Source organism: Salvelinus sp. IW2-2015, linkage group LG18 (genome assembly GCF_002910315.2).
Source record: "Salvelinus sp. IW2-2015 linkage group LG18, ASM291031v2, whole genome shotgun sequence".
Classification (NCBI taxonomy): domain Eukaryota; kingdom Metazoa; phylum Chordata; class Actinopteri; order Salmoniformes; family Salmonidae; genus Salvelinus; species Salvelinus sp. IW2-2015.
In genome coordinates, this window is record NC_036858.1 from 39272420 (window position 1) to 39298116 (window position 25697).

At 39.9% G+C, this 25697-nt stretch overlaps 1 protein-coding gene across 1 annotated transcript in view; it reads left to right on the forward strand.

The window, feature by feature from the left end:
* Nucleotides 1-18891, forward strand: part of LOC111977337 (VPS10 domain-containing receptor SorCS3-like) — a 69443-nt gene extending 50552 nt beyond the window's left edge. Inside the window, 20 exon segments of the mRNA XM_024006714.2 lie at nt 480-659; nt 926-1072; nt 5380-5482; nt 5800-5876; nt 5999-6093; nt 10724-10825; nt 11159-11281; nt 11596-11629; nt 11631-11725; nt 12264-12377; nt 12601-12772; nt 13173-13356; nt 13792-13925; nt 14133-14256; nt 14548-14660; nt 14881-15012; nt 15233-15332; nt 16254-16359; nt 16537-16697; nt 18013-18891. Coding sequence (XP_023862482.1) covers nt 480-659; nt 926-1072; nt 5380-5482; nt 5800-5876; nt 5999-6093; nt 10724-10825; nt 11159-11281; nt 11596-11629; nt 11631-11725; nt 12264-12377; nt 12601-12772; nt 13173-13356; nt 13792-13925; nt 14133-14256; nt 14548-14660; nt 14881-15012; nt 15233-15332; nt 16254-16359; nt 16537-16697; nt 18013-18077 — 2361 coding nt within the window. The 3' untranslated portion in view covers nt 18078-18891.
* Nucleotides 18892-25697: the final 6806 nt, after the last annotated feature.

Here is a 25697-nt window from a genome sequence, read left to right on the forward strand (position 1 = left end):
ACTTACTGTAAGTCACTCTGGATAAGAGCATCTGCTAAATGACTCAAATGTAAATGTTTTACATACAGATCTCATATTACTATACTATATATATATWTTTTTTTTTWAATGTTAAATATTGATGTCATTTGTACAGTTCTTTATAAATTGTGTGTTATTTGTTACATTTGACTTTGTAAAGCCTTGCAGTACTACTTATTTATCTGAGAGTGAGGCGGATATATAGAATTTAGCAAAGAAACATGATTATTATAGATATTTTACAAATGCATGTTTGTCTTTGAACAACCCCATGCCACGATTAGATGGTGAAAAGACACACCAATCACACCAATTCATATTTTCTTTAAACAATAAAAGCTCATTTACCAACATTTCTGAAAATGTATGTATAGTGTTTTGGAATGAAACTCTTAATTTGTCTCTATCTACCTGCCTGTCTATTCACCCTTCCACGCTCTCTCTCTCTCATCTAACAGGACATGCACATCATCAGTACAGATAAGAAGCAGGTGTTTGCGGCTGTACAGGAGTGGAACCAGAATTACACCTACAGCCTGTATATCTCAGACTCTCCAGGGGTTTACTTCACTCTGTCTTTAGAGAACCTCAGGACCAGAAGAGAGCCAGGTGGAAATTTACTGGTCGACATGTATAAGGTACATCTACTGTATGTGTATGTAAGGCACTCTTCCTGTGGAAGGACCTCCATAAGGCGCTCTTAGTTAAACCATATTACTATTTTAGGTACCGTTTGTTTGGTACCTCTGAAGGCACACTTCCTATGTATGATTTAATCTCCGCTGTAGTTTTGCATAGTGCAAGGACTTTTCATAACCATAACCAAGTTGTTTAAAATAATGACATACACTCTCTCAATGTGATATCTCTTTTGTTGAATCTGTTTGGCTTATTGTCATTCTAGGTAGAAGGAATAAACGGCATATTTTTTGCAAACAAATTGGTGGACCATGAAGTGAAGACTTTCATTACCTATAACAAGGGTCAGACCTGGGCCCTTCTGCAAGCCCCTAACACTGATGTGGCTGGAAACAGTCTGCACTGCATCCTGGTGAGCTGAAGTCATTGGGGTGGATGATACTGCTTCTTAAAGTATTCATTCATCAAATGTTTTAACCCACCGAAAGCTTGTTGATTTAATAGTAAGAGTTGTTCATGGCAGTTGCCTGGTCTCTAATCAGTTTTTACTTTTACTTTTCTACATTGTCAGGCAAAGGGTTGGTAGGGGAATCTCATCCTAGACATGTAGTTCAATACATTCCAGTCCATCAAGCGGTTCAAAATCTACATTAACCTAAAATATTTCAATTTGACAACTTAATCGCTGTAAATACATCACCCTAATGAAAGTTACATTACAATAAATGGCAGTTAGACAGTGCCCCATGGTGATCTGTGTTAGATATGTTTGATATTCATTTAAATAATCTATTTTTTTATATGAAAAGCGAGTTAAAATAATATGCACATATTATGCATTTCTAAAAGAATGTATAATATGGCTCAGACACGAGACGTATGTGGCAGGGTCTACAGGCAATTACGGACTACAAAAAGAAAACCAGCCATGTCACAGACACCGACGTCTTGCTTCCGGACAAACTAAACACCTTCTTTGCCCGCAATGAGGATAATACAGTGCCCCCGATGAGGCCTGCTACCAAGGACTGCGGAACCCCCCTCTCCTTCTCCGTGGCCGACGTGAGTAAGACATTTAAACGTGTTAACCCTCGCAAGGCTGTTGGCCCAGACGGCATCCCTAGCCGCGACCTCAGAGCATGCGCAGACCAGCTGGCTGGTGTGTTTACGGACATATTCAATCGCTCCCTATGCCAGTCTGCTGTCCCCACATGCTTCAAGATGGCCACCATTGTTCCTGTACTCAAGAAGGCAAATATTACTGAACTAAATTACTATCGGGGCGATAGTCATCATGAAGTGCTTTGAGAGACAAGTCAAGGATCATATCACCTCCACCTTACCTGCTACCTGCACAGGCATTTCGCTACACTCGCATTAACATTGCTAACCATGTGTATGTGACCAATAAAATTGGATTTGAGAGGGAAAATGTATATAATTGTCACACCCTGATCAGTGTCATCTGTCCTCGTTATTGTCTCCACCCCCTCCAGGTGTCGCTTGTTTTCCCCAGTGTATTTATCCCTGTTTCCTGTCTCTCTGTGCCAGTTCGTCTTGTATGTTTCCAAGTCAACCAGCATTTTTCCCGTTCTCCTGCTTTTTGCATTCTCCTATTTCTAGTCCTCCCGGTTTTGACTCTCGCCTGTTTCTGGACTTTGTACCCGCCTGCCTGACCACGAGCCTGTCTGCCACTCTGTACCTCCTGGACTCTGATCTGGTTTTGACCTTTTTGCCTGTCCACGACCATTCTCTTGCCTACCCCTTTGGATTAATAAACATTGTAAGACTCCAACCATCTGCCTCCTGTGTCTGCAATTGGGTCCCGCATTGTGCCTTGATAATAATATTGTTTTTGTCTGTCATACAAATTGCCTCCCCTCTGGGGGAATTACATCAGAGACATTAGTAATTTAGATGTATCAGTAAATGAAACAATTTTGTCATATTAGTCTTTGCACCTTGGATAATTTTTTTATTACATGGCTTGTTTGCTTCAGAATGGAACAGCCAGCTCCAATGTCCTTTGTAGCCAGTTTAAATCTGGTGGTGAAAAATATTCAAATGTTGATTTGTTTCATAAATGGTCAATGCGAACTTCCTTTTTAAAGAGATTAGTTTGAACACAGTCATATATAAATGAGTCAGATATACACTGAGTATACAAAACATTAAGGATACCTGCGCTTTCCATGAAATAGACTGACCAGGTGAATCCAGGTAAAAGCTATGATCCCTTATTGATGTCACTTGTTAAATTCACTTCAATCAGTGTAGATGAAGGGGAGGAGACAAGTTAAAGAAGGATTTTTAAGCCTTGAGACAACTGTATATGTGTGCCATTCAGAGGGTGAATGGGAAAGACAAAATATTGAAGTGCCTTTGAACTAGGCATGGTAGTAGGTGCCAGGCGCACATGTTTGTGTCAAGAACTGCAACACAGCTTGGGTTTTCACGCTCGACAGTTTCCCGTGTGTATCAAGAATGGTCCACCACTCAAAGGACATTAATCCAACTTGACACTACTGTGGGAAGCTTTGGAGTCAACATGTTCCAGCATCCCTGTGAAATGCTCCGGGGGGGGGGGGGGTCCTAATGTTTGGTATACCTAATATAGATCCGTATAAGATACATTTTATTTGATGTATTGGTTTAGGCACAGTGGCGATTTTAGCATGTAAATCTTGGTGGGACAAAAAAAGATATACCGTATATGTTTTGATGCATGCCAGCAAAGCCACTACACAACACTAAACAATACATGAATTGCACTATAATGGTGACAAACTGTACCCACAAACTGTTAGGGCCTACATAAAGCCTTCCCAACAGCAGTCCCAACACCTTACCACTGCCACACCTGGCTATCAGCAAAACCTTGTCTGGCAGTGAAACAGTTCATTAAGCCTCATTTACTACCTTTCAAAAAAATAACTGATATGGCTGACTTGCTTAAACAAATTTGGTTTCTACTGACAATTGAGATGTAKAATCTATAGCATAAGGGGACGACAAGCAGATAAGCGGAAATCCGTAGTTTAGAATAAAACGTTAATGAGCGAGCTAGGACGGACATAGTCAAAATAACTTTGTTCAGCACTTTGTTCAGCACAGAATTCAGAACATGGGCCATTTTTTACAGTATTCTCCCTGTACACCAAGTCAGAATGGTAGGATAAATAAATGGGGCATGTAAGCAGACAATGAAAGCTCTTACAATATTCAATGATTACATTTCTTTAAAACAGGCTATAGGCTACATGTGCACCACCAAGAGAGAACAATAGGCTAAATTATAAGGGGGACATTGACAAAATTCTTAGGGTGATGTACATGGGCTACTAACAGCTTGCTACACAACATACAGTATGCTTCGTATTACAATGGTAGGGCATACAATACTGCCCTACCAAGCAAAAAGGCAGTAACTGCTCATAGCGTGGAACTGAGAAAAATMMKTTTTATTTACCTTGGTTTCACAGTAACATAGTACAGTTACTACTAATATGACCCCCATTTTCACCAAAACACAATACAATAGAGGCAGGATACTTGTACACATGAGTAAGCATGTATTTAATGTTGCAAAAATGACAACTCATTTTTGACCAAATGAGCAGTTACTGCCTTTTTGCTTGGTAGGGCAGAATACATTTTTGGACTCACCTTGTTGTGCTGTGCTCACTTGAACAGGAACAGGCGCGGCAGTCCTTTGTGGGCATATTTTGTCATCAAAGTCTGGCATTCTCTGAATTTATGGTGCTTTCAAGACAACTGCCAACTCTGGAAAAAAACAAGGTTGAATCATGATGACGTCAGTGATCTTCAAGTCAGAGCTCTAGAAAGAGGCCTGAGTTCCCGACTTTCAATTCTGAGTTGGATGACCGTTCAAAACYTTTTTTCCCAGTCGGAGCTAGTTTTTTTTAGAGTTCCCAGTTGTCTTGAACTCATTGAAGTCTGAGATTTCCAGTTGTTTTGAGTGTGGCAGAAGTCATGCTGGATTGACAGCATGGTCAATGTTGAATGTTTATCCTTTTAAGCTTGGAAAAGAGACCCTTAAACCCAAACTTGGACCACACACCCACTCCACTGAATAGCAGGCTAGTGATTGCTTGCAGTTAGCCACTGACTCCTTTCAAACCACTCATTGTTGAATTTGCGATTTCCAACTTGTTGTGTAATGTTTATGTCCAATGGCCAACGAGCACCGATTTTGTTTTGTCTATGATTTCTCTTCATTATTTKTCTTCATATGACAAGGGTTGAAAAGGATTTGCCAGTAGATTGTCTGCTAGCTTGATGATGACTGCTAGCTTGCTAGCTTAGATTTTGGAAGTATAAACAAAGCTACTATAGAACATGATTTGACGTCATTTTATCTGTGGCCAATTATCTTGAGSCTTCTTCGATGMGCACTTCTAATGTAACTCAATGGTAGCACCCATGGGGCTTGAATCTTTTAGCTCTACCCGTAGATTTTGCGGTGATGTAGTGTCCCCATGAGTGACAGAACACTGAGCCAATCATGGCGCAACTAGAGAATATTACCAACCCCTACACTCCGTATTTTCTGCTGGCTGCCCCACCACCACAGAAAGCACTGAGAGAGGCTGAAACACCTGCATTTTGGAGCTGCCTTACTCAAGAAAGGCCTTGAAAAACGGGTCGCCACTGTATAGGCCTATGTCTAAATGSAATCCATTGTGTTTGTTTTGGCAGCCATTTTGTTCTCTGCATCTGCACCTGGATATGCCTGTGAACCCTTACKTGCCTGGACGCATCTTCAGTAAGGACTCAGCACCAGGGATCATCGTAGCCACAGGTAGGACAGAAGCCAAAAAGGTTTATACTGCATGATATTTGTGTTCTAGCAACAAAATTGTAAAGACAGGCACAGCTGTTAATGTTGTGCAAGCTTTTATCTGTGGTACTGTAGAAATTTGAAAAATCTTCAAATAGAATACAGATCAATAAAAGTGTTCATAATGGGATCAAGTCCTCCAATCACTAGGGGCAGTCTAAAATATAATGAGCTGCATAGCTATGATAATGTTATGATCGTTTATTTTCTTTGCAAATATGTATCTTTACTATGCAAATATACCGGTATATGAATTCATATTTTCTTTTTTTCCCCAGGCAACATTGGTAGAGAGCTGTCCTCCACTAACCTTGGAATGTTTATAACATCTGATGCTGGCAATAGCTGGAGACAGGTGAGACCCATCTTTGCCTCAAAATGGGCTCCGACTTCAGTCCGTTTTTCCTAAATATGCATTATGAATATGAAAAACTATTGATGTAAATCATATGTTTATTGTCTTCTACTTTTTATTAGATATTTGAAGAAGAACTTGGTGTTTGGTTTCTTGACAATGGAGGTGCTTTAGTTGCAGTGTCTTTAGTTGCAACAGTACCCATCCGGCACATATGGTATGTTCATTGTAATTATACTGTAGAGTACAGTGCCTTCAGAAAGTATTCACACCCTTTGACTTTTTCCACGTTGTGTTACAAAGTGGGATAACAATGAATGTAATACTCCCAAATGTAGAATAACAATTCTAACATTTATTAAACATTTATGAAAAATAAAACAGTAATATATTTTGATTAGATAACTATTAACCCCCTTTATACAAWMCATGTTAGAAACACATTTGGCAGCAAATTACAGCTGTGAGCCTTTTTGGGTAAGTCTGAGAGCTTTGCACACTTGGATTGTACAATGTTTGCTCATTATTCTTCAAAAAATAATTCAAGCTCCATCAAGTTGGTTGTTGATCATTGCTAGAAACCATTTGCATGTCTTGCCATAGATTTTCAAGCCACTTTAGGTCAAAACTGTTACTAGGCCTCTCAGGAACATTCAATGGTGTCTTGGTAAGCAACTCCAGTATAGATTTGGCTTTGTGATTTAGGTTATTGTCCTGCTTAAAGGTGAATTCATCTACCAGTGTATGTTGGAAAGAAGACTCAACCAGGTTTTTCATGGTTTGCTTTATGCTGTTTAATTTTGTCTCAGAAAATTCCCTAGTCCTTACCGATGACAAGCAGACCCACGTCCATGCTTGAAAACATGAAGAGTGGTACTCAGTGATGTGTTGTGTTGGATTTGTCCCAAAAATAATGTTTTGTATTCAGGCCAAAAGTACATTTCTTGCCACATCTTTTGCAATTATTACTTGAGTTCCTTGTTGCAAGCATCATACTTCCGGTGCCGACAGAGATGGGGCAGTAAGCAAATTGGAGTGGGTCTAGGGTGTCAGGTAGGGTGGAGATGATATGGTCCTTGACTAATCTCGCTTCGCGTTCCTAGGAAACTATCTTTAGTCTTTAGTTTTTTTATGTGTTATTTCTTACATTGTTACCCCAGGAAATCTTAAGGTTTATTACATACAGCCGGGAGGAAATATTGGATATAAGAGCAACGTCAACTCAACCAACATTACGACCAGGAATACGACTTTCCCGAAGTGGATCCTCTGTTTGGTCCACCACCCAGGACAATGGATCGGATCCCAGCCGGCGACCCAAAACAACGGCGCCGCAGAAGTGGCAGACGGAGCGGTCTTCTGGTTAGGCTCCGTAGACGGGCACATCGCGCACTGCTCCCGAGCATACTATTCGCCAATGTCTAGTCTCTTGACAACAAGGTAGACGAAATCCGAGCAAGGGTTGCCTTCCAGAGAGACATCAGATATTATAACGTTCTTTATTTCATGGAAAAATGGCTCAATCGGGGAACGTCATCAGAGTCGGTAGAGCCACCTGGTTTCTTCACTCATCGCGCCGACAGAAACAAGCATCTCTCTGGTAAGAAGAAGGACGGAGGTGTATGCCTTATGATTAACGAAACGTGGTGTGATCGTAACAACATACAGGATCTCAAGTCCTTTAGTTCACCTGACCAAGAATTCCTTACAATCAAATGCCGACCTCATTATCTACCAAGAGAATTCTCTTCGATCATAATCACAGTCGTATATATCCCCCCCAAGCAGACATATCGACGTCCCTGAAAGAACTGCATTGGACTCTGTAAACTGGAAACCACATATCCGGAGGCTGCATTTATTGTAACTGGGGATTTTAACAAGGCTAATCTGAAAACAAGGCTCCCTAAATTTTATCAGCATATTGAATGCGCGACCCGGGCTGGAAAAACCCTGGATCATTGTTATTCTAACTTCCACGACGCATACAAAGCCCTCCCCCGCCCTCCGTTCGGAAAATCTGACCACTACTCCATTTTGTTGCTCCCAGTCTATAGACAGAAGCTGAAACAGGAAACACCCGTGCTCAGGTCTGTTCAACGCTGGTCTGACCAATCGGATTCCACGCTTCAAGATTGCGTCGATCACGTGGACTGGGATATGTTCCGCATAGCGTCGGACAATGACATTGATGAATACGCTGATTCGGTGAGCGAGTTTATTAGCAAGTGCATCGGTGATGTTGTACCCACAGTGTCTATTAAAACCTTCTCCAACCAGAGACCGTGGATTGATGGCAGCATTCGCGCAAAACTGAAAGCGCGAACCACTGCTTATAATCAGGGCAAGGCGACCGGAAACATGACCGAATACAAACAGTGTAGCTATTCCCTCCGCAAGGCAATCAAACAAGCTAAGCGTCAGTATAGAGACAAAGTAGTCGCAATTCAACGGGCTCAGACAAGAGAGGWATGTGGCAGGGTCTACAGTCAATCATGGACTACAAAAGGAAAACCAGCCCCGTCGCGGACCACGATGTCTTGCTCCCAGACAAACTAAACAACTTCTTTGCTCGCTTTGAGGACAATACAGTGCCACCAACATGGCACTGCTACGGCAACTGCTCCACCCACAACCGTAAGGTTCTCCAGAGGGTAGTGAGGTCTGCACAACGCATCACTGGGTGCAAACTACCTGCCCTCCAGGACACCTACACCACACGATATCACAGGAAGGCCAAAAAGATCAGCAAGGACAACAACCACCCGAGCCACTACCTGTTCACCCCGTTATCATCCAGAAGGTGAGGTCAGTACAGGTGCATCAAAGCGGGGACCGGGAGACTGAAAAACAGCTTCTATCTCAAGGCCATCAGACTATTAAACAGCCATCACTAACATTGAGTGGCTGCTGCCAACATACTGACTCATCTCTAGCCACTTTAATAATAAAAAATTGGATGTAATATAGTATGTATCACTAGCCACTTTAAACAATGCCACTTGATATAATGTTTACATACCGTACATTACTCATCTCATATGTATATACTGTACWCTATACCATCTACTGCATCTTGCCTATGCCGTTCGGCTATCATATTCTTTTTCATTCCTTTACACTTGTGTGTATAAGGTAGTTGTTGTGAAATTGTTAGATTACTTGTTAGGTATTACTGCATGGTCGGAACTAGACGTACATTTATTTGTACTCCCTGACGAAGGCCATGCAGCCGAAATGCGTCAGATTTTTTAAACTTTATTTCTATTGAACATACCATACAAATAAAGGCATTTTAATTAATTATATGAAGAGTGCCTTTGTCCTCCTTTCTTTTTGATAACTACACTGTTGTTGATCCATCCTCAGTTTTCTTATATCACAACCATTCAACTCTGTAACTGTTTTAAAATCACTATTGGCCTCATGTTGAAATCCCAATCTCCAGCAACTGAGTTAGGAATGACGCCTGTATCTTTGTAGTGACTAGGTGTATTGATACACCATCCAAAGCCTAATTAATAACTTCACCATGCTCAAAGGGATATTCAGCATCTGCTTTTTGTATCTTAACAAATGTTTGCAAGGCATTGAAAAACCTCCCTGGTCTTTGTGGTTGAATCTGTGCTTAACATTCACTACTTGATTGAGGGACCTTACAGATAATTGTGTGTGTGGGGTACAGAGATGGGGAGTTATTTAAAAAAAGAATTTAAGCAAATTTTTACTCCTGAACTTATTTAGGTTTGCCATAACAAAGTGGTTGAATACTTATTGACTCAAGACATTTCAGCTTTTCATTTTTATTAATTTGGAAAATGTTCTACCAAAAAATTCTAACTTTGACGTTATTGGTTATTGTGTGTAGATCAGTGACAAAAAAATCTGAATTTCAGCTGTAACACAACAAAATGCGGAAAAGTAAAGGGGTGTGAATACTTTCTGAAGGTACTGTATATGGTAGTATAATAATGATATTCATTGTATGTAAAGATGCATAATCCTGTGCCTTATCAGTTGATTTCAGAAACAGGTGTGCAAAGCATAAAGACTAATGTTGATGTTCCCATTTAAGGACACGGTTCATTAAATTCTGATTTCAGTTTTGGTTGTGTTGTTGCATATGATTACATTTAGCCTTTGAAATGCTGATTGGCAAGGTTTATTTGCATGGCCTGTCWGTCTCCAGCAACTGCAACGGTTTCTCTCACCAGATCAAAACTGTCAGAATCCTTTCAACAAAGAATGTCTGTTACCGCTTTGCACTGTTCGTGGGTAAATMACTTTTATGCAAATGTTGCCAAGTCCAGGTTTGAAGTATTGAGGGACTTTGTGGGCCAGGGTCCTTGTGTTGGAACCCTGTCACACCAGATACTTTGATAACCCCCGTACTGAAACAGTGTCACAATCAATTAAGATCTGTGAAGGGTGATTTAAGTCCCTCAATTGTTAGAGCGTGAGTCATATCTCTTTTTTATGTTTTGTCACCCTCGACATTTACCTAGACCTGTGAAACATGAGTTCTATTATTGAGTGCATAGTTGGGATATTTTTCCACATAGAGACCAGGCTGATATGGGTACTTCATTTTTCATCCATGATGAGAATGTATCTTACTGTCATAAGAACGGTATCACTAGGAATTTGGACTCTGTAGAAATGGTTTGAAATATTTTCTGTTCAACTCTTTTCATTGTCACACAAAGAACAAAGATTACAAAGATGCCAGAGAGTTACATCCTTTGAAATTGTGGTGTACATGTAATTACGCCATTACTAGCATAGTAATTAACTACATTATGTATTTAATCAGATGTTAATATTTGTTGTCCTGTGTTGTGAAATAGGATAAGTCTGGACGAGGGTAAGACATGGGCTCGTCACAGTTTCTCGCTGGTTCCTTTGTTTCTGGATGGAGCTCTTATGCAACCAGAGAATCACATCATCACGTAAGTGGAGTTAGGGTTGGGTCAACATTAAGTAAACAAAGAACTCATATTCTTGGTTACAGGTCATCTGTTTATGAAAGTAAAATAGTGTTGTTATTATGCATGAATGGGTAAATAGCACCTAAACTTAATTTCTCAATTGACAATGTTTTGTTTGCCAGAGGTACTATACACATAGCTGTGTTTGCAAAGTTATTTATTTTTGTTAATGTGTTTAAGTTGAATGTCTGGGCCACAGCAGCAATACACTAGTCTGGGCAACATCTTCATTTTACAAGAGACACAGACAATAAGGCTAATAACTTACCTAATGTTTTGTTTCGTTGATTTAAGTTTCACTGGACACTTAAGTCGTATTTCAGAATGGCAGCTGATAAAGATTGACTACAAAGCCATCTTTAGCAGGAGATGCATGGACGGAGATTATCAGACTTGGAACCTACATAACAAGGTTATGTACATAATGAAAGTTATTGATTTGATGCCAACATCAAGATAGCATGTTTGTTTATTTCACTGTAAACACAGCACATAGATGCATGTACACACACGCACACACGCATACACGCACGACACACACACACACACACACACACACACACACACACACACACACACACACACACACACACACACACACACACACACACACACACACAGCTATCACACATTGTACATTCATATCTTTCAGGCTATTGATCTGTAAAAAACATTGAATCAATGTAATGAAATTCACCGCAGGGAATGAAATGTATGTGTTTGATAGGGAGACCATGTGTGATGGGAGAAAAGCAGACCTTTATGAAAACGGAGGCCAGGGAACCGCTGTATGCTGACCCAGGACTACTCCCGAGTCATATCCTCAGAACCATGCATCTGCAGGGCATATGATTTTGAATGGTAAGTAAAGTTATGGTAGACTTCCTCAGTTGTTACATCAGTGGATAGGCAAGGGGATTGTACATGTAACCCATCCCCCAACACTCTGCTGGACATTAAATGGAATTGTTTCTTAATTACTGGAGCCTCACAGGACTTAACAGCCCCCCTAATCACATATCTAATCACCAAAAACGATTAGTTTGCTCAACTTTATACCTCTTCAATTTCCCTAATGTTCTCCAATTTATTGCATGTAGCCACTGTGCATGCATCCACACAATCCAATTATGGTTTGCAAATTGTGAATGTGACTAAGCGTGTCTAATTTACATAATGACAAATGATTCATTTTCATCCAATTAATAAGTAAGGAATTGCTAAATTAATTCTAAATGTATCTTTATCTCTGAAAATCTCTGCTGACAACAATCATGTCACTAGTTGTAGTCTTGTATGCATACAAAAAATAACTGACCTATTGCTCAACTACAAAAGCTTTTTAGTGTCAGCGAGGGGAAAGTAGATAGTGTTTTATGAGCAGTCTCATGTTTTACAGTGATTATGGGTATGAACGTCAAGCTGACGGAAAGTGTTCACCTGCTTTTTGGTTCGACCCAAATACGGTACCAAGAAGCTGCAGCACTAGCCAGAATTACCTCAATAGCACAGGGTAAGTAACTTGTACTATCCCTCATTCCTTCCTCCCCCGGGCAAAATAACACTTTCTGTGCAGTGATTTGATATTCTGGGTTTTCCCACTCAGTAAGTATTGTTTTTGATTGAATWGGGCCCTTTGTTCAGCAAATTACTCTCTCTGCATTGAGACTACAGTAAATCCAGTCTCACTCTCAATTATAAAATGACATCTATGCTGTGAATGTTGTCACTGGTAGGTACAGGAAGGTTTTGTCTAATAACTGCAAAGAGGGAGGAAAGGATGTGTACTCCCCCAGGAAACAGCGTTGTTCCCCCAGGCCTCCCAGAGGCCTCAGACTGACCACCAGCCATGGAGACCTCACCGCCAACCTGGGCAGTAACGTCACCTTCCTGGTGCATCTGGACGATGTGAGTCTCCTCTCCCACCACTAACCAATACTGTGTCATTAGTAGGCATATTATTATTATTTCATCATGGAGCTGTGGAAGTTTGTCTTGGATTATCTTGTGCTTTTGAAGTGTTGGATGACGTGAAGTCCCCAGAGTCTGAACCGCTTTTGTCTGGTTTTGGAATGAAAGAGCACTATGACTCACTGCATTGTCTCTGTTTCTTTTTCTTTCTATCTTTATCTCTCACCTTCTCCTCCTGAGTTCTCTTGTTCGTTCTCGTCTCCAGAGTGCTTCTCCTATGTCTAATCTCAAGTCTCATCCCAAGTATTTCCCTAGACAACTCTTCCCTGTGAAAGATAATGCAGTGTCATAACAATCTGTTCTGACTAATGATGTCTGTCTTACTTCCTGTCTCCAGGGAAACTCGTTGTGGACATATATCCAGCTAGACTTTGGGGATGGCATCACGGTCATGTACAACCTGAGCCGGAGAGGCGATGGGATCAAACACAGCTATAGAGCACCTGGGATCTTCAGAGTGACAGCACATGCTGAGAACAGCCAGGGATATGACAGCAGCTCCATGTTCTTACATATCACCAGTATGTCAACAAGAAACACTGGCTCCCTTATGTCTCATGTGGTTTCATGATTTTCCCTGCCTAAGCACTTTTGAGCCCTGTCGTCATTGGTCAATGGTGCACTAAATAGGGAATAAGGTGCTATTTTGGATAACTTGGTGTTGACATGAACAAGGGACTGATGAAACTTGACTTTCAGTTGATATTTATTTATACATTTTATATTCTTGTCGATTGTGAATTTAGCATTATATGAATCATGTAAGCCACTGACACCAGCATAGATTACAGATGATCATACGTCAAGAACTATAGKTTGACCTACAACAACAATGCATGTTATTAAGTGCTTATGAAGCTTTTGGATTGTTGGATTTGTAAATTAACAAATTTACTGTTACCAAAATGACTGCATTTGGTTTGTATTGGCCAATGTGGTTCTCTTGTGTGTCTCAGGCCCAGTGGAGCGTGTGTATCTCTCAGCTCCTATTGTGGCCATCAGGAAGAAGGAAGTCAACCTAACTGCTGTGGTCTGGCCCGTCCACCAAAGAACACTAACCTTTTTCTGGTGGTTTGAAAACAGCTCTGAGGTGAGAGTCCTTCTCCCAATACACTGACCATTCCTGCTGTATCTATGTGGGTGCTACACCTTGCCTAGTTCAGGTACCTTGTTATATTGTAGATTTGAATTGTTTATTCGCAGCAAGTTGTCTTGGTCCTTTGTGTATTCCACGTGTGCTGCAAAAGGCAAGGTTGTGAGGTTTTCTATGCCATTCGCTTTGTCTTGCAAAACCCAGTCCTTAATAACCTTGGGTGGAAGCATCGCGTACACGTTTCAGAAGGAGGGCATGAACAGGGTCATTGTCCAGGTGTCTTCTGGGTGCAACATACTGCAGGATACCAAGGTCATCATTGTTAAAGGTGAGTGGAAAGGACTCCTTCGAAGGCTTAAATATGAATGTAACATAGGTACGCAACTTGTTTTAATCACACATCTTCTACATCCATGTTAACACTGCCTTGTTAGTGAAAATGTGGACATCACCTCTACTCCTTTCTACTCACCTCTATGTCATGAGAAACAAGAGTAAATTGTAAATTCATGTTAGGTTATAAGCAATTCCAGCAAACTGAAGGATTCTTAATGGTATGTTGCCACACGGCAAAGCTTTGTGGTAGAGGGTTCATGGAATCGTCCTCCATGTTTCGCAGAGTTCTTCAATTCCCTGCTGTTATCATTCTCTCCGACTTTGGACGAGCACAACCCTGACATCCCTGAGTGGAAAGAGGATGTGGGCCGCGTGGTGAGGACAGCTGTGTCACAGGTATAGGAATGAGGTCCCTCTGGGACAACAGMCGTCATGTGGTTGTCACGCAAAGGCTTTTATGATCTTAACTCTTTCAAAACACGAGACATGATGAGGATAACCCTCCTTAATTCAATGTGACATTTTATTAAGGAAGTAAAGTTAACATAGATGTGTATTATCATGTGTTTTCCCACGGTAGCAGTGTGCATGTTTGACTGGAAGACTGCTGTTACAGGTGTCTGGGTTTCCAGAAGAGCAGCTGTTGGTATCGTTGTTTCCAGGTGTTCCAACAACAGCAGAACTATTTATCCTGCCTGAGACTCCGTTGTCTGAACATGGGAAAGGGAACGAAGAGGACTTAGTGAGTGTAAGCATATTTTTTGTTTGTGCTTTAGGAAATCTTCTAGAACTTCTTATCTTGTAATTAATCTACAAAAAAATGCACATTTGTATCACCAATGGGGTTTAACTGATTTAATTGGTTTTCCAAGATAATGTTATCATCAGCTTTTCTTCAAATTTGAAAGAATAATCTTTGCAAATGCACATTTTGGGGTGGCATGTCCTTTTTTAATTTTGTGAAACAGATATCAGACATTCTTATAAATGCCCTGAACCAAGGATTGATCCAGTTTGAGTTGAAACCTGACACTCAAATAATTGTTTACATCACACAGCTAACTTCGGGTAAGTTGCAGTTTTTCTTTGACTCTTTCACAGTATAAAGTGCTAAATAACAATGCATAAACAATTCTAAATACTATAATAAACACTGTACTGACACTCAATTCACCACCTGATGTCAACAGCAGACATTGATAGATATTCTTCCTTGAATCTCTTTTGTAACTAGCTTATTACAGTAGATTGTCTTATAGTCATGCAATCAATGATACTTTTAACAACAGATACATTTAGTATGCACCTTGGAAGTCAACAGGGTCAGTTGGATATTAGCATATCACCACAACTTGTCAATCAACCCCACATGACTTTACCCTTTTCATTCAGTTACTGATGTGTCTTAAATTGTGTCTGCATGGAAAGGTCTGAGATGCCTTTAAACTGCTGTAGAAAGGTCAACGACTTCACTGGTCTCCTCTTGGAAGAGAGAAAGATGGGTTGGGGGTGGGTTAATACATACTCTGAATAATATGCCTCAGCACTTAAAGCCATGACTAAGCGCAAACCTTTCAGAGGCATAGGGAGAAAGAGCGGGACCTCATGGATAGAGGCCCTTCTTAAAATGAAACATGACAGATGCTCACTCAGACCTAATGGACACCTGCTAAGTGAATAAAAGCGAATGATTGCTGGTTTCTTCCCTTGTTTTCTCCCATTGAAATTGTTTCTGCTTTTACCAACTCTTGTTTGCGCGTTTGGCATGGTTGGTTTAGTTTAGTTTATTAGGATCCCCATTAGCTGTAACTAATGCAGCAGCTACTCTTCTTGGCCAGCATAAAACATAAAGTACATGAGAAAGTACAGAACAGTTATAGACAAGAGTAACAAAGACATAACTACATTAAATTAATGATATCAACAAAAGAATTGGCTAAAGCAGAAATCTGTAGGCTAAAGTCTTGTTCTGTCTCTGTATTTCCCCAGCACCTCTGGTTGATTCCAACCCAATTCACAGTAGCTCAGCCATGCTGATGTTGCTGTCTGTGGCGTTTGTTGGTTTAGTTGCATTCTTCATCTTCAAGTTCAAAAGGTATGTTCTCGTAATAATATCGATTGGTTGGTAATAGTCAACCAATTTTTTCTTATTTTGTCTTAGTGGCATTCAAAAGCTACATTATACTCTTAACTATCAACTAAGAAGTGAAGTTGTTACAGAACTGCGGGTTAAGTTCACATGACGTCAGTAGAGTGGTGTCTGGCTTGTTAGGAAAATCCCCTGGATCCATGTCCAGGCTGAGGAGAACCAGGAAAAGGAGCCGGAGAGGATTGGCACGGTTGGGCAGAACAACACCATGTCAAAGATGAAGCACAGTGAGTTCCCCTCAGAGAAGGAACTTACGGAGAAAGAACTAGAGGCCAGGACCAGAGGTAAGTTAGACTTTACCGTATAGAAAAGTGGCGGACTTGCCTAATGGACCTAGAGCCAAGCCAAGCTCCCATGAGCCAGAGCCAAGCTCCCATGAAAATCATCAAATGCCGTATCCTATGTAAATCATCTGTCCACACACAGCAGAAGACAAATCTCTGTTGTGCGCTGTAACATATGGGAAATAGTTATATTGTAAAATGTCGTAATAGACATCAAGTTAATTTTCAATTTCAATAAATAATCACACTAAATACATTGGTCAAAACGTATAAAAAGTATAATTGAAACATTGCAATATGTTTTCATCATTGCTAGGACAGCAAGTTTAAAAGCCACAAACTGCTAGCTAGTCAGTTAACTCACATATTTTCAAAGAGATAGCTAATGCYTCAAGCGAGCTGCAATAAAAACGACACGGCACCTTATCGTCTATCAGAATAGGTTTATGTCAGATATTGAGTTCTGACAGAATTATGGATTGCAATGGAAAGCATTGTATCAATATTCAGTGTCATGTATTATGATTAGCCATTTCAAGATACAGAAAGTTTCACGGTGTAGGCCTACTGTATTGTACTTGACAAACCCTTAAGTGCCTTTGAATTTAATTGATTTTTTACCATAAGCTCCTGTAAGTATTTGTATTTAATATGGATCCCCAGCATAATTAAGGCAGTTTATACCATTTTTTAAACATTACAATACATTCACAGATTTCACAACACACTGTGTGCCCTCAGGCCCCTACTCCACCATCACCACATATATACAGTACAAAATCCATGTGTACGTGTGTGCATAAAGCATAAAGGTCAACATAGGGAAACCATTGGGTTGTTAAATCAGGTGGACTGCTGACTGTTTTTGACAACAGTGCCACTGCAGTGGTCCTGATAGACATGTGGGCGGAAGGCTTTTTGAGAGGTCAGCACTTTGGACAATCTTCATCTCACAGCAGGTCTCTCCTCCAGCAGACCTTAGTGATCTGAGACAGATAGATTTCTCTTCTGCTGCGTCCCAACTATTTATTCTCAATGGACAGAGCAATATGGGAGCTTTAACTTGTACAATTAGATTCAATAATATGGCCGTTGTGTGTCTGTTAAGATTCCATGATTACTCTGATGCCTGCAGTGGTTCCTATGCTAGTTTAGTTGGTAGGTCGACACAAAGGTCCTCAAAGTGCTGCCAACATCAAAACATTCAAATGATACCAACTGGGGTAATTTGCTTTATTGGGGTGTTGGAGACAATAGTGTCTTTGGGGGCACTATTCATAATAATTATACCTGTGTTTATATATTCTATCACCAGGAGAAYATGGAAGAACTGGGGAGAGAGTGATCACAAGAGAGTTTCCTACTTGTACTAATGTCTAAGAAATGAGATTCTGAATACTGTAAGTACAGGTTGTGGTGTTTCAATGTACCAATTTAAAAAGCTTTGTTTTCACCATATACTTTGGTCGCTGAGAATTGCTAATTAATATGTATTTCACAATACTTTAGAAATCTATATAGCGGGAGAATACATTTGGTGCATATACTTTACTTGAGTATTGAGGAAGCGTAATATGACATCTGTGAATGTCAGAAATAAGAACAMGCCATTGTTGAAAGAGTAATTGTCTTCTTCAGTGCCAGATAGCATTGCTAATGAATACTTTAACGCAACATGATTATCTTACAGATGTACATTTGATAATGACAACTGTATCGACTGTACTATTACACAAGGGAGGTGGAATGTAAATAATAACACATACAGGCATACTACAAACTAGTGTGGCTGCTTGGGAAACAATCTCTAGACTATAATTGAGGCTGTTAAAAGGTGTACAGGTGGATGAAAAGCATGTATGCCAACATTTTCTATTAGATTGTCCATTCTAGAATCTTGGCASACTGAACAGAGTTTGTGTTATCTATTAGCCTACTGCTAATACAATAATATTGCTCACTTTTTCTAGCATGTCATAATTCACTTTTTTAACAGTAACATATAAGATAATATGATGAGGTAAGCAAGTGTTGATCATGGTGATTTTAATATTAGTAAAAGTTTTAAACCATTTATCGGATAGTCTTGTTGAAGATTTAGCAAAAGTTGCTTAACATTGTAGTGCATGAGCTATACTGTATTGTTAATTTTGTTAGCTAAGCTAATATTTAAGTTTTTACCCCATAGTTCTTACTGTAAACAAAATMAAATGTAATTGTTCAAAATAAATGTATTTTTCTATGAAAGTAGGCCTATGCTTTTTTTAGTTTTTTTTTACATGTACACATTGTATTGATGGAGATGTAAACAAGTATTTCAAGGTAACTAACCTTGAATTCCAAGCTTTATGTTTTCCATAAGCACGGATTCTGATAATTGATGACCATACTGTAGAAACAGAAAGTCTTATAACACCATGATTGTGTAATGAAACCATGAAAAGTAATGCACCTACTGTAAGCTGAGATATGGTGTCTGGAGGATGTTTGAATGTAAACCCAATGTAAATGTTTTAATACACAGAATGTGTTTTAAAACAGAAATGTAGTACMCTGAGTAACCCAAAGTGGTTATTCAACCTGAATATTGTTGCTTTTAGGGGTTTCAGTGCATGTAAAAGYCTGCATCAAGACACACAACAACATAAAACTATTTTTCATACAATCKATTAATTAGAAGTGCAAATGGTTTTTAACCTACATATTGATTGGTGATACTTTAAGGGCCTATGGAGAATATTTTTTGTGGAATTCCACCGCTTTATTTTGATGTAAAAAATGTCCCCCCTCTCCGGCGCTCGACATTGCAGGTCCTGGCAACCCATCATCATGCACACTTGGCAACCCTCATTACGCACACCTGGACTCCATCACTACCCTYATTACCTTTATTTAACTAGGCAAGTCAGTAACGTAAGAACAAATTATTATTTACAATGATGGCCTACACCGGCCAATTGTGCGCCGCCCTATGGGACTCCCAATSACGGCCAGTTGTTATACAGCCTGGATTCAAACCAGGGTGTCTGTAGTGACAACTCTAGCACTGAGATGCAGTGCCTTAGACTGCTGTGCTACTCGGGAACCAATGGCAGAGGCAAGTGCAGAACCCTCAGTTCTTGCAATTCAACCACCAGTTACTGCTGGTGGTTTGAACACTGTACTTGACAATGCCTGCCAAAATGTTATTTAATGGCAAATTATAAAATACATAGAACAATGTTAAGCATTAAGACACTTCAGAAAAGGGGATCTAATTCTGTACTAGACAGGATTCAAAACATCATAATAGGGTTTCAACCTTTTTTGTTAGTATTCCCAGTCTCTGGCAAGGTTTTGCAAAATACTTGATMAAGWGGTGTTACAACACACGGTGTAATGTTTCAAAACATCTCAAGATGATGTGTTTCAATAATCTACCACAGTTACGGTTTCGTCTCCTTCAGTTGTTCGCAGTTCAGTTGCCACTAGTTTTGGTCTTACAAAGCGCCTCATTTTAACAGTGTAATGCTTAATGTTATTCACCATGGTTCAGTGATAGTCTACCTTGTAATAATTGTTTGCCACAGAAGTGATAGACAAACAAAGCTATTTCTATATGTATGTCCTCTCTGTCAGAGGAGTTGTCTGTACTGTCATCGCGACAGCCTCTAACACAAACACCCCCCAGCTTCCTGAATCTCTGTTTTACTATTATCCCCAAAGGTTTTGCACAGTGAGTCCTGGCTGGAACACATATCCCTTATATCTGCCAGCTAAGGCTAGACATGCACACTGACACTCACACTTCCTGATTATCCAGCATAGTCCCCGAAGTAATCTCGTTTTGCTAGAAATCTAAGTTTGTGTGAGATTTTGTACCCCTGACATTAAAGTACAATTTGGTGTCTGAACAGGTGCATTTTTCATTCTCTACTCATCCCCTAATCTCTCTTTCTCTCTCTTTCTTTTTTTTGTGTAACTATTTCAACACCACGTTGTCAAACACCAATCTAAATCATTGCTAAGCAGTTTCCATGTCCCTGGGAGTCTCACTCRACCTACGTTTCTCATTCCAAATTTACGCCAACTACATTTCTGTAGCAGGGACATAATGCTGTACTCAATTAAAATAAACTATTTCACACTGGGGCTAACACAATATTGCCGCAAGCTATTGTTGTAGGATATTTTTCATTCAAGGTGCTACTCCCCTTCTAGAAACCCACTGGAGTGTGTTTGAGTAATGACAGTGTGCTGTCATTACTCAACTTTTGAGGAAACCCTTTGCACTTAATGCTGTACTTTCTTTGTCATTATGGGATATTGTGTGTAGATTGAAGAGGGGAAAAAACCAATACATTTTAGATTACMGTTGTAACCTAACAATATGTGGAAAAAGTCAAGGGGTCTGAATAATTTCCGAAGGCACTGTACATGCAAAAACACATATTAAAAACAATTATATATTTTTTTACATGCGGTAGAGCATGCTGGGTAAAAAGTTAATTTGTTATCATAACTTCAAAAAAACTGCGTTGATGTGACTTCTCATTTAGTTTTGAGTCAGTACCATATAAACATTTTAAGCAATAATGACTTTTCATTGACTTTGAGTTCAACTTACTAGAAGTATTTTGCGTTAAAAAAGCCTTTGGTTTACAGTGTGGAGAGGGGATAATTAATTTGTTGCACAGTGGGTAAAATGTGGATCTAGTCCATTAGATACACTCCAGGCTTCTTTTCATTGTCCTCCTAGTCAGCCCCCAAGTATATGCAAATGACCACCTTAGAACATAGAGGATGTTAAATAACTATTATTACAGGTTAAAACAGAACCACTGTGGATGGTTATCTTAAAGATCCTCATCATGAGCCAATCCCAGTCCGTTTTCTCCCTAGATCGCCTCTCCTACTCATTATAATAGTCTCAGATCTACTGTAACTAACTCAGGGTAATCAGCATCTAAATCTAATTATGTCATACAACTAACTMTTAGGGGCAGTTGGAATAAATCCTTTCATAAGAACTATGCAATATAATAAACATATAGTTGCAGATCATCTTGAGGCAAAAATATTATGTTCATTGCATTTCACCCTCTGTCTTCACCACAATGCCAGTGTTTCTATATTTATTTTTTCATCTCACATTGGCTGGTACAGTGTGATACCACCCAAAAAGACATTAATGCACAGTAAAGGAGTCACAATACTTGCCCTACTCTAGCTGCCCAGTTTGCAAATGGAAAATGAGTTTAGATTTCCCCAAATAAAGTCTAGGAGTGGGATATTAGAACTTCTGTGCCTCTCCCAAAGAGACAGCCAACCTACTGAAAACAGTCAGTCATCTCTGGCTAGGAAACCCTTGTCGACAAGAAGGGATATTCTTCAGTCTTTCAGTCCCATGTGGAACACAAGGAGATTGGATGTGAATCTTTTACCCAATAGTCCTTTGCCCAAGGAAAGAAGTTCCGATGGCAATGTCTGCAACAAGACCGTAAGTTGAGTGGTAGCATCCAAGTGTTGATATCATGGCATATATCCAGTGTGAGAATAAACAAAAAGAGCATGCAGATACTCTCTGTCCCTGTCTCATCTGCAAAAAAATGATTCAGAAACTCTACGATTTGACAGAAATAAAGCCTGCATGGTACATCCTGAACTATGCCCTTCTCATGGAGGTSCTGGGGTCTACCAGTCTCCAATTTGAGTGTGCCCTCAACTTCTGATTCGGAGCTTAAAGGGCAAAATCCAGCAGAGCCAAAAAAAGGTATTGTCTGGTATTGGTATGTACTATGTGGAAACMTCCATCCTCCTACAACCACCACATCTAACATAGATACTGTCATAATAATTACACAACACAGTCATGGACCTTATGGTCTGCATCCAAACATGAGAAACAAGTGGAGAGTTTTTGCATGAATCTCAAATTAGCATCTGAATACCACAAGCTTTAAATATTGTATTAATGCCCACCAACAACATTGACTGATTCTATAAACCAAACGTTAAGACATTTGTCTCTTATTGTTTTGTTAAATATAATTTCCATGTAGTTAGTCACTAAGGGCCCGATTCCGACGTAGGGAATTGCATCTTTCTTATACATGCCTTTCCTATGTACTTCTCAGTAGTTGGTGTTCAGACTTACCTTACGGAAATGCATAARGGGCTTTGCAAGCTTGGTTCCCTTGTCCGTACTGAATAAATGMAATTCAGCTGCTGAAAACCCTCCCACTTCCTGGCCAACAGATGATCTCGTGGAGTTTTCATTCAATAGGGTTTTCAGTACATGTATCTTAAGCCATCACTTTATTAAATACAGTGTACCTTTAATTACAATTTTGTTGACAGACTACAATACATCGAGAGAATGGGTTCAGAAAATAGAGATCAATGAATGAATGCCATCTATGCATATTCGTCTCTGTTTCAGCGCCAACTGGTAGATTTAAAAAATACTCTGATCTTTTAGATTATTTAGGCAAATATAAGTATGTATCAATCATTTAAAAAAAACTGTTTTGGAGAGCCTTCATGAACAAAATATATTGATTAGCAGGTTTAACCTGCTACGTGTGGTCTGAGTTCCATAATGATTCATGTCCCAAATTATTGCGCAACGTTAGCCTAATATGATCCACTAATGCTAGCGACGTTCAGGAACAACTTCACGTGACAGAGGAAAGAAAGGTTAACGGAATGGAATGGAATGATGCAAAATGTAAGTTACAACTTCAAGAAAACTAACACTAAAGTGATAGTTGTGAATGTATGTGGGTATTACTGACGGTGGCCCCATAGTGTCTAATATAATACCAATTATAAAATAAATGGAGAAGAGCACTGGCATAGGCTATAGTTAAAACATTCTAAAGCGCATACATCAAATCAAATCAAAATCAAATTGATTTATATAGCCCTTCTTACATCAGCTGATATCTCAAAGTGCTGTACAGAAACCCAGCCTAAAACCCCAAACAGCAAGCAATGCAGGTGTAGAAGCACGGTGGCTAGGAAAAACTCCCTAGAAAGGCCAGAACCTAGGAAGAAACTTAGAGAGGAACAAGGCTCTGAGGGGTGGCCAGTCCTCTTCTGGCTGTGCCGGGTGGAGATTATAACAGAACATGGCCAAGATGTTCATATGTTCATAGATGACCAGCAGGGTCAAAATAATAATCACAGTGGTTGTCGAGGGTGCAACAGGTCAGCACCTCAGGAGTAAATGTCAGTTGGCTTTTCATAGCCGATCATTCAGAGTATCTCTACCGCTCCTGCTGTCTCTAGAGAGTTGAAAACAGCAGGTCTGGTACATCAACTCGGTAGGTTCAGCCCTACAGAAGCCTATACCTTTGGTGTCCAAATTTCATCCACGCAAATTATGAGGGTACACACTTAAAATTGTGAATAACGGGACAGCTATTTATAGCCTATTTCACTGTGGAAAACGGGRCGCAATACATGTCATATTGATATGATTTTCTGTTTGCTTCAATATGGCTGGTTTCACATTCGTATCCAGGGATCATAAGGAAAATAATCAAAATGAACGTGTATTTACAATCCCCATCTCCAAATGGATTACTCATTTACCTAGCACTTATCAATAGCTCTTATCCATTTTATAAATTGCAGTGCATGGAGAATGCTGTTATTTATATTGGAAAAAACGAAGTAGATGATTTTTCCACTTGGAACCGTTAGGTTCGCTCAACCTTATTCATGATTTCCTCGCGCGTAAAAGTGGTGGAATTACGAGGGAATGAAGTCAAGGTCAGAATATGGCTTATCTGTAGACCAACATCCACCACACCTTCATTTCTTAGATCCCCCCACCTCCCAACGAAAAGCCTATGAATATCATGCTATTCTCATGCTTAACCCTTGTGTTGTCTTAAGGGTAAAAAATGTCCCGCCACTATGTTTAACAGCAGAAACAACCCACTAAATTATATTTTTTCAACCTGGAAATTTTATGACTTTTCCTAGACTGACACCAACATTAGAAAAAGTGAAACATCGTCTTCGTTCATAGTTCCATGAAAGCTGTACACCACCAGGGTACAAAGATTGTCTTAGGTTAATTTTTGACCGGACAGTTATAAAATAATTTACACCACACACACACACACACACACACACACACACACACACACACACACACACACAATGAGAAATTGAGATCATGTGTGCTACTGATTGAACTCAGACAAAACTAAAACGTTCTTGTGCATGTGCAGTATCTCCCCTCCACAACCCCACACATGACTCCAGTTCACAGACAAAATAAAAACAATTTCAGACAAAATAAACAACATTTTACATTTCTTGAAAGCATTGTTTACTAATGGGGAATGCAGTCAGTGGCTATAAATGAGCTGCAGATGACAGTCCCCTCAAGTTCTCTCTTTGCTGAAGCCACGAGTGCACGTTTCAGTGCCCAACAGGTCGTAGATCTGATATTTTTCAGATGTCCAGGAGGAACAAGAGAACAATGATTTAGAAGAGGAGGAGGTATCTGAAGAAGAAGATGGGGAAGAAGACAACCCAGAGCACGATGTATCATCTTCAGATGAAGAAGAAATCCCTCAAGCTGAAAGAGACAATTTTGTCAAAGAACAGCAAAATAACATGGTCCTTGTCACCATATGACAACCAGGGCAGCACAAATGTCATAAGGATTACCCCAGGGCCCACAAGACATGCAGTTGCCCATGCCCAGGACATCGCCTCAATATTCTACGTGCTCATCACACCAGCCATCGAAAATATCATCCTGGAGATGACAAATTTGAAAAAYGTTTCCTAAATATGGAGACAACTGGAAAAGGATGGATGAGATTGACCTGCGTGCCTACATAGGGCTGCTAATCTTAGCCGGTGTGTATAGGTCCCGAGGCGAGGCTGCCACTGAAAGTCTTTCACACTTTCTCAAGAATGGTACCATTTGATAACCGTGAGTCAAGACCTGCAAGACATGTGAGAGACAAACTGGAGGCCATAAGAGAGGTCTGG